This window comes from Macaca thibetana, chromosome 5 (assembly GCF_024542745.1).
Source record: "Macaca thibetana thibetana isolate TM-01 chromosome 5, ASM2454274v1, whole genome shotgun sequence".
NCBI lineage: Eukaryota > Metazoa > Chordata > Mammalia > Primates > Cercopithecidae > Macaca > Macaca thibetana.
The window spans coordinates 181,247,038-181,257,544 of NC_065582.1; the positions used below are offsets into that span (position 1 = coordinate 181,247,038).

Here is a 10,507-nt window from a genome sequence, read left to right on the forward strand (position 1 = left end):
TGGCGAAGGGAAGCTTCCATCCATCCATCATCCATCCATCCATCCATCCATCCATCATCTATCCATCCATCATCCATCCATCTGTCCATTCATCCATCCATCATTCATCCATCCTTTTATCATCCATCTATTCACCCGTCTATCCATCCATTCACCTGTCCATCCACCCATCCATTCATCCTTCCATCATCTATCTGTTTACCTGTTCATCCTTCCATCCATCCATCCATCATCCATCCATCCATCCATCCATCATCCATCCATTCATCCATTCATTCTTCCATCATCTACCCATTCACCTGTGGGTCCTTCCATCCATCAATCCTTCTGTCATCCATCCACTCACCTGTTCGTCTTTCCATCCATCATCATCCATCCATCCATCATCCATCCCTCCGTCCATCCATCCATCTATCATCCATCCATCCTTTTATCATCCATCCATTCACCTGTTCATCCATCCATCCATCCTTCCATCTATCTTTCCATCATCCATCCAACTGTTCATCCTTCTATCCATCCATCCATCATCTATCCCTTCCATCCTTCCATCATCCATTCACTTACCTCCTGTTCATCCTTCCATCCATCCATCATTCATCCATCCATCATTCATCATGTATCCATTTATCCATTCATCCATCCATCCATCCTTCCATCATCCATCCATCCTTCCATCATCCATCCATTCATCTGTTCATCTTTCCATCCATCCATCATCCATCCATCCATCCATCCATCCATCATCCATCCATATATTTATCCATCCATCATCCATCCATCCCATCATTCATCCATCCATGTCCATTCATCCATCCATCATTCATCCATCCTTTTATCATCCATCCATTCACCCGTCTATCCATCCATTCACCTGTTCATCCATCCATCCGTCCATTCATCCTTCCATCATCCATCCATTCACCTGTTCATCCTTCCATCCATCATCCATCCATCCATCTATCTAATCATCCATCCATCATCCAACATCCATCCATCCATCCTTCCATCATCCATCCATTCACCTGTTCATCCTTCCATCCATCCATCATCCATCCATCCATCCCCATCCATCCATCCATCCATCCATCCATCCATCCATCCATCCATCCATCCATCCTTCCATCATCCATCCATTCACCTGTTCATCCTTCCATCTATCCATCATCCATCCACCCATCCATTCATACATCCATCCATCATCCATCCATCCTTCATCCATCCATCCATCCTTCCATCATCCATCCTTTCACCCATCCATCCATTCACCTGTTCGTCCATCCATCCTTCATCCATCCACCCACCAATCTACCTGTTAATCCATCCCTCCATTCATCTATCTATCTGTCCATTTGTTTATCTATACATTTGTCTATCCACCCATCTATCCATCCATATGTACATACATCATCTACCCTCCACCCATCCATACATTATCTACCCACACATACATACATACATACACACATCATTCCAACCACCCACCCACCCATCCATCCACCCATCCATCCATCCATCCATCCACCCATCCATCCATTCATCTGTCCACCCATTCATCTGTCCGTCCATCCATCCATCCATCCATCCATCCAAGCATCCATCTATCCACACACCCATCCATCCATCCATGTGTCTATAGTTCTGCTCATTCATTCATCCATCCATCCACTCATTCCTAAGCCACTGCTGAGCACCTGTTGTATGCCTTTTCCCTCCCTCCAACTGGTTCCCTCATATCCTCCCCCAGAGGCCAGCATCTTCTCCCTGAGGGCAGAGGCGTGGCCCCTCACAGTGCCCACCGCCTGCTGGTATACAGCACATGCTCAAATAATGTGGCCACTCAGTTAACACACAGAAGAACTTGCTCAAAGTGATACATGACACTTCTGCTTACAAAATGCATCTATCATAGCGGCTGTTTCCAGAGGCTTTCCCAAACACAGTGTGATCTGGAAAGAACTGTGAAGCCCACGAGCCTGGTGAAGCTTTCATTATTGAGCACCTGCTGTAGACCTCCTTGAGCTGAGGAGAGGGATCAAGAGCTCATGGCCAAGAGGGGACCAGGCCCACCCACAAACACTGTTGATGATGTGGCCCTGAGCTGTGGCAGGGATGTGGCAACGCAGACAGGAGCCAGGGGATGGGCTCCCAGCAATCTGGGGGCCATGGAGACTGGTTTGAGTGCAGGGGGAGTGGGCTAGGGCTAGCCCTGGTGGTAGGATTCACAGGTGTCAGGCTTCTGGGCTGCAGCTGCTCAGTCACCTCCTGGCACTCAGGTGCATCAGTTCATTGTCCTCATGCCAGTGGTGGGGGCAGCCCTAATGCACAGGGTCTGAAAAATGCTCAGGTGTACCTGCAGTGTGTGAGAGGAAGGAGGCTGGTGAAGGTGGGCGTGGCCACCTCGCCAGATGTGGGTCTTGAGGGAACTTCTGCCTCCTTTCAGGTGGCACAGAATGTGGCCCTGTACACAGGCGACCCCAACCTGGGGCTGGAGCTGTTTGAGGCAGCTGGAGACATCTTCTTCAACGGGGCCTGGGAGCGGGAGAAAGCCGTGTCCTTCTACCGGGTGAGCTGGCCTGTGGGCTGATGTGGGTGGGCCTCGGGGGGCACCTGGAGGGCTGAGGCACAGGTGTGGCAGGGCAGAGGCCTCCCACCTGGAGGCAGGGCCACCCATGCCCATGCTTAGTTTCCCAGTGGTCTCACCGGGAATGATATTGACCGTGCCTCCTGCCCGGGACAAACGCTTGGGGCCTGGACATGGCAATGGCTCTACCCTTGCCTAGTGGTCTCACCGGGAATGATATTGACCGTGCCCCTGCCCGGGACAAAGGTTCGGGGCCTGGACATGGCAATGGCCTTACCCTAGCCTAGTGGTCTCACTGGGAATGATATTGACCGTGCCCCTGCCCGGGACAAACGCTCGGGGCCTGGATATGACAATGGCTCTACCCTTGTACCTGATGATCTCAAGCAACCATGAGTGGCAGTCCTGTCCCCATCTTCCAGATGAGGAAACTGAGGCTCAGAGAGGCACAGGGACATGTGAAAGGACACACAGCATGTCAGTGTGAGGCCCAGGGCCAGGGTCCAGGTCTGCATGCACCCCAAAGCGGGGACAGCTTCTCCCTTTGAGCTCACGGTGTGGCTCAGCCCTGGGCACGGATAAATGTGTTTTTAGAGCAGAGAGGAGTGCTGGCTCCCCGCAGTCAGACCCCTGGTGCCCAGGTGGGAGAGGCTGGTCTGAGGCTGCCGGGTGTAGCTGGATGGGCCTCAGGTGACTCTTCAGCTCCCAACTTGGGTGTCTGAACCGTGCGTTATCCCAGAGCACAGAGCTGTGTCGAAGTCCAGGGGTAGCTGGGGCGTGGGAAGCTCCAAGCACATGTTCGAGCTCTGAGGAGGGTACTGGGCAAGGTGAGTGCTGCGGGAAGCCTGACCCCACCTGCCTGTGTGGTAGGACCGGGCCCTGCCCATGGCAGTGACTACAGGCAACCGCAAGGCGGAGCTACGGCTGTGCGACAAGCTGGTGCGCTGCTGGCCACGCTGGAGGAGCCCCAGGAGGGCTTGGAGTTTGCCCACATGGCCCTAGCACTCAGCATCACTCTGGGTAAGTCCCCTGAGGCCCTGCCCTGCCAGGACCCACATTTTGCCAGAGCTCAGCCTCCAGGTCTGCAGGGCAGGAGCTGAAACAGCTGCGGGACTTTCCTGGTCTCCTGTCCAGGCAGGCAGATCTGCCCAGCTGGCTTCCCCGTCCGGCCGTGGGGCACAGCCCGAGGTCTCTCACACAGTGGAGAGCTCCCTGCCTGGCTGAGCTCTGCTTCCTCTGCCTCTTCCCGCTGCTGACCACAAGGGCCGCGCAGTGTGCCCTCTGTCTTCGAGACATGCCAGGCATCTCGTTGGTCCCTGTATGTGCCAGGCTGTGTGGCACATTCCCTTTCTCTTGTGCCCTTCCCACCCTCATCAACCACACGGCTCTCTGGCTGATGAAATCCCAGTTCCCCTTCCAGCAGCCTGCCCCTTAAGGCCGGGCATCCCCTGGTGCTGTGCCAGGGTCGTCTGTCCTCCTCCAGAGACACGGAGCCCTGGGCAGACTGCATGCCCCAGCGCCTTGTGGCCCGGGGTCCAGTATGCAGTAGGTGTGCAGCTGTGTGGCAATGCATTGAATGCAGGCTCCACGGCACTCGCCCTGAAAAGGGGAGGACATCGGAGACAGCCTGGGTGGGTTTGCGCATCTGTGGGGGGGGACCTGGAACTCAGGCACGCAGTGACTCCCCAAGGTAGGGGGCTCTGATCATGACACACCCAGGAGGAGTCGGATGTCACGTCTGTGGGTTGCCCGGGAGCACCTGGACTGCATGGCTTTTGGGCTCCCCTGGTTAAAACCAGTGAACAAAGGCAGGTGGGTATGTGTAGGCACAGAGCTGGGCCATCCAAGTCCGACTTTGCCAAAGCCTCACAGTAGACGGGGGCAGGTCTTATTAGTTCTGCTTTGCAGATGGGAAAGTGAGTCTGGGAACCTGGAAGGGACTGGCCAGAGCTGCCCAGGTGACCACAGGTGCCCGGAGGCAAGCCAGGTGTTGCCCGGGGTCTGCCTACCTGCTCCTGAGGGGCCTGTGCCCTGCCTGCCCCAGGGAGCCACGTCTTCACACCTGCCCCTTTGGCCTGCACCCCAGGGGACCGACTGAACGAGCGCGTGGCCTACCACCGGCTGGCCACCCTGCACCACCGGCTGGGCCACGGCGAGCTGGCGGAGCACTTCTACCTCAAGGCCCTGTCGCTCTGCAACTCGCCGCTGGAGTTCGACGAGGAGACCCTCTACTACGTGAAGGTGTACCTGGTGCTCGGTGACATCATCTTCTACGACCTGAAGGTGGGTGGGGAGGGGCAGGGCTTGGGGTGTTCCCGGCCCCTTGGAGTGGGATCTCCACCCAGACCCCAGAGGCCTGGGTTCCAGCCTTCCTTAGGAATGGCCCAGTGGCCTCCCTGAAGCTCTGCACGTGGCTGGAGCAACCGGCAATGTTAGCAGATACAACCCAGCTCCCAAGCTGGCCATGCCCCACCCTCAAGAACTCAGTCTCAGCCAGGGAGGCTGACACATGAGCGGGCAATGGTGGCCTCTGGGTAAAGAAGGGGGATTGTAGTCAGGGGGGCCCTCCTGGAGGAGGTGACGCCAAAGCTGAGTCTTGACAGTCAAGTGTCAAGTTGCATTTAACAAAGAAAACAGGGTGGGGAGAAGGACATTTGTGAGAACGGCATCATCCTCACATTGAATCCACGTTGCAAGATCCAACCCAAATCCTGGCGCCTCCTCTAGGAAGCCTGCCCAGGGTGCCAGCCTGCACTGAGCAACTCCTTCCTGGAGTCCCGAGACACCTTGAATCTTCACATCACCCAGGAAGGGTGGGGTGGGGCCGGTGTCTTACCATCTGCTTCACAGACGGAAACCCCAGCTCAGGGCAGGTGCAGTGGGGCCGGGCCCCAGCCAGCCAGGCTGAGGCCTTGCTGGGTCGTGTCTGTCTGGAGGGGAGGTGCTGGGACCTGTGCTCCCTCTGTCCCCAGCCCTGCAGGGGTGGAGAGCTCGGACTGGCCTACTCGGACCTGGGGTGTCTCCACCCCTCTGCCCAGCAGGCACCCGCCCCTCCTCAGCATCGCACCAGCACCGCGTCAGTGCTCCTTATAGGCTGAGGGGCCAGGACGCTCCAGTCCAGGGACCGAGATCTTGGGGGCCTTAGAACAACATGAGGAGCTGGGGCAGCCCTAAGACCCTGCCCCGTATCCCCCACCGCAGGCCTGGTGCTGCCCGGGAGGCCCCCGCCCAGTGTTGGCGACACCTGGTGGTCAGAAGCGGTCCCTGTGGCCACCCAAGTCCCAGCGAGACAGGGAGGTGCCAGGTGTCAGGCCCAGAGGGACGCTGCTCACCGCTCAGGGGCTCACCTGTGACCCACGGGGACGGGCCTCCCAGAAGAGGCCTTTATCTCTCTTGGTCAAGCCTGCCGCCCACTCCGCCTGCCCAGGAGGAAGGAAAGAGCCAAGTAGTACCTGAGAGGCCAAAGTCCATGGTTGGGGTCGAGGGGCAGAGGCCTCCTTCACCGCCTTCCCCTGCACAGCCCTCTGGGCCTCATCGTGACTATGCTGTCAGCGCAGGCCAGCTTCCCACAGGGAGGTCCCCTCGGAATTCCCCAAGGGCGGCTGTCTTTCGAAGGCCACGCCCTCCTCCTTGTATAGGAGGCTCTGGACCCAGGGCCCAGAGGAGTGGGAGACAAAGCTGGGCTGGATGGGGCCTGGAAGGCTGGCGGAGAGGCAGGGGCAAATGGGCATCTTTGCTGATTGCCTCTAAAATGGGGTCCCCTTTAGTCTACATGTGAGAGTGAGCCCTGGAATAGGGTGGATTAGGTGTGTCCTGGCTCAGCCCGCCACTCACTAGCTGCTGCACACACTACAGGCACATGGAAATGCACACGCAAATGTGCACAGGCACACGCACACACACACAGGCACACGCACACACACACTCAGGCACACACACACACAGGCACACGCACACAGGTGTGCACACACACACAGGCACACACACACAGGCACACGCACACACACACAGGCACACACACACAGGCACACACACACACACACTCAGGCACACACACACAGGCACACACACACACACAGGCACACACACACACACACACACACACAGCACACGCACACACACACAGGCACACACACACAGGCACGCACACACTCAGGCACACACACAGGCAGCACACACACACTCAGGCACACACACACAGGCACACGCACACACACACAGGCACACGCACACACACTCAGGCACACACACACAGGCACACGCACACACAGGCACACACACACAGGCACACACACACACACAGGCACACACACACAGGCACACACACACACACACAGGCACACGCACACACAGGCACACGCACACGCACAGGCACACACACAGGCACACACACACAGGCACACACACACACACACACAGGCACACGCACACAGGTGTGCACACACACTCAGGCACACACACACACAGGCACACGCACACACAGGCACACACACACAGGCACACGCACACACACAGGCACACACACACAGGCACACGCACACACTCAGGCACACACACACAGGCACACGCACACACACACTCAGGCACACACACACAGGCACACGCACACACACACACTCAGGCACACACACACACAGGCACACGCACACACACACACACACAGGCACACGCACACAGGTGTGCACACACACAGGCAGGCACACACACACAGCGCACACACACACAGGCACACGCACACGCACACACACACAGGCACACACACACAGGCACACACACACACACTCAGGCACACAGGCACACACACACAGGCACACACACACACAGGCACACGCACACACACACTCAGGCACACACACACAGGCACACGCACACACACTCAGGCACACACAGGCACACACACTCACACATGCACACACTCAGGCACACACACACACAGGCACACACACACACACACAGGCGCACACACACACACACACAGGCACACGCACACAGGTGTGCACACACAGGCACACACAGACGCACACGCGCACAGGCACACGCACACTCAGGCACACAAACACAGAGGCACAGGCACACCCACACAGGCACAGTCACACGCACACACAGCCACACACACAGGCACAGGCACACAGGCATAGGCACACAAACACGCACAGGCACACACACAGGCACGCACACAGACCCACACGCACACAGGCACACACACACGCACAGGCACACAAACACAGGCACACACACAGGGACATGCACACACAGGCGCACACACAGGCACACACACAGACGGGCACACACACAGGGACATATGCACACGGGCACACACACAGGGACACGCACACAGGCACACACACAGGCACACACACAGACGGGCACACACACAGGGACACGTGCACACGGGTACACACACAGGGACACGCACACACAGGCACACACACAGGCACACACAGGGACACGTGCACACGGGCACACACACAGGGACACGCACACACAGGCACACACACACAGGCACACACACACGGGCATACGCACAGGTGCACACACACAGGGACTCGCACACACAGGCACACACAGGCACACACACAGATGGGCACACACACAGGGACACGTGCACACGGGCACACACACAGGGACACACACACACAGGCACACACACACGCACATGCGGAGACATATGCTTTGGCTGGCTCCTTCCTGTTTCGTTGGGATGCCCCCACCCCTTCAGGAAGCCCTTGCCTCCCACCCCCGGCTGAGTCTGGGGCCTCCTGGGCCCCCCACAGGCTCCTGGGCTTCCCTCTGCCACAGCCCGGGCCACCCTGTGTGGTCAGTGTTCACTCCCAGGTCCCTCAGACTGGGAGCAAGGACGTTAGGCTCAGCCATGCACCCAGCGCAGAGTCTAGTGTTCGGCTGGGCCGGGGGCATTGGATGAGCAGTGGCGGTGACTCGGGGCCTTCTCACGCCCCTGCTCCGTGTGTGGGGCGGGGCAGTGGGGGAATGGACTGCTGCATCTTGGACTTTGTCCTTGGCCCTGGGAGCCATCTTGAGATGGTAAAGGGGGACAGGCCAGGCATGGGTCTTAGAGAGGTTCCTTGGGTGACCCCCATGTGGAGGAGGCGCCTGGGGAGAAGCCGGGTGGGGGATGGGAGGGTCAAGGAGGAGGTCTGGGAGACGGCATCCCAACCCAGGGATGGTGAGTTTGAGCCAAAGATGCATTGAAAACAGGAGTGGATGTCTGGGGAGTCACACTCCGTCAATATTTCAGGGAACATTGCCAGAGAGGACACCTGTGAGATGGTTTTGTACCTGGCCTGGCCTGTGGAGGGCCCGGAAATGGTCAGCATGGACAGGGGCCAGAGGGGAGCCTGGGTCACTCGACACTGTGCCCCTGCTGTGGCTTGGAGCCACGGGCCCTGCATGGAACTCTCAGAGCAGGCAGGATCTGCCCTGACCTCAGCCCATGGGGAAAGCAGCCACTGCCTGCAGAGAGGGTGGGACTGGGGCAGGAGGCTTGGGGTGAGTGGGGTGTAGGGACAGGAAGGCTTCCAGGGGTGTCAGGGTCGTCCCCACCTCCTGCAGCTGAGACCACAGCAGTGTCACAGGCTTCGGGGCTCATGGGGTGAGCCAGCATTGGCTGGACATGTGGAATAACCCGGAGACAGGAACGGCCTCTGGGAAGACAGGCTCCGAGTCCCCCTTTTGCTGAGCATGGCCTGTCCCCTTCAGGACCCGTTCGATGCAGCCGGGTACTACCAGCTGGCACTGGCAGCCGCCGTGGACCTGGGCAACAAGAAAGCACAGCTGAAGATCTACACGCGGCTGGCCACCATCTACCACAACTTCCTCCTGGACCGCGAGAAGTCGCTCTTCTTCTACCAGAAGGCCAGGACCTTCGCCACAGAGCTCAACATCCGCAGGGTCAACCTGCCTCCTCTGCCACTCTGTGGGTGGGCCCCCTGGTTGGCCCCCAGCCACCCTCGCTGAGGACAGCATCTGAGGGAGTGGGTTTTGTGCAAGGAGGATGGTCTCCTGCCTCTCCTGGTGTCTCCCATGGCTCATTTTCTGGGAAATGGAGGCATGAAAGCAGGGTTCAAATAGCAATACATGTTTTTCTGTTTTTTTGTTTTTTTTGTTTTTTGTTTTTGCAATAACATACCGAAGTCCCCAGCGCATCCTTCCCTGGTGTGCTTCCGGGGTGTGTCTAGGGGCCAGCTCTTTCCCTGGTGGCAGCCCTCTGATCTTGGGGATGAGAAGGATCCTGAGTCCAGCAGACCTGGGCCAGGTCACCATGAGCCTCGGTGTCCTTGGTGGCCAGAGGGGAGATGGTGGTGGAACTCCCTGGGCAGCTCCCTGCTCAGAGCTTTTGCTGTAGCTCTCGTGCCACCCTTGCCTTTAATCTTCAGGCCACTGTGCCCGGATGTGGGGGCTGCTAGTGCCCTTGTTTGCCATTGAAGAAGTAGAGGCACAGAGAGGTTAGGTGTCTGGCCCACCGTCACACAGCAGGTAGGGGCGGAGACGCAGAGCCCAGTACACTGACCACCACACCACCCTGCCAGCCTGCTGCCAGGAAGGTGTCCCCATTAGGACCCAAGGTCAGCTCCTGGACCTCTCTTGTGGTGTCAGGAGAGCCACAGGCCAGTGAGGGTGGCCCGGAGGATCCCTCACTCAGTGTCCTCTGCTCCCAGACTTGGGTGGGCCGAGCCTGGCCAGTCCCACCTCTGGCCACTGGTCAGCCCTCTGGGAAGTGAGATGCAGGGATGTACACAGACTGCCTGAGTAGATGCTGCTGCCCAGTGTTGAAAGTCTTATCTGGGCTGACCCCCAGCCGTCCCCACATACCCCTCCCCTTCCGGCCCCCGGCCCTCATCCCAGTCCCAGGAGTCCCAGGTTTTCCTTCTTGGAATCTCTTGGCCCCAGGGAACACGGCTCACA

The 10,507-nt window shown here is 58.2% G+C and overlaps 1 protein-coding gene across 1 annotated transcript; it reads left to right on the forward strand.

Annotated features, from left to right (window-relative positions):
• Positions 1-2,519: 2,519 nt before the first annotated feature.
• Positions 2,520-9,694, forward strand: LOC126955524 (SH3 domain and tetratricopeptide repeat-containing protein 1-like). The gene is made up of 4 exons (XM_050792230.1): positions 2,520-2,566; positions 3,455-3,604; positions 4,671-4,867; positions 9,302-9,694. Exons 2-4 carry the CDS (start codon positions 3,577-3,579, stop codon positions 9,557-9,559), a joined length of 483 nt encoding a protein of 160 aa, XP_050648187.1. The 5' UTR covers positions 2,520-2,566; positions 3,455-3,576; the 3' UTR covers positions 9,560-9,694.
• Positions 9,695-10,507: the final 813 nt, after the last annotated feature.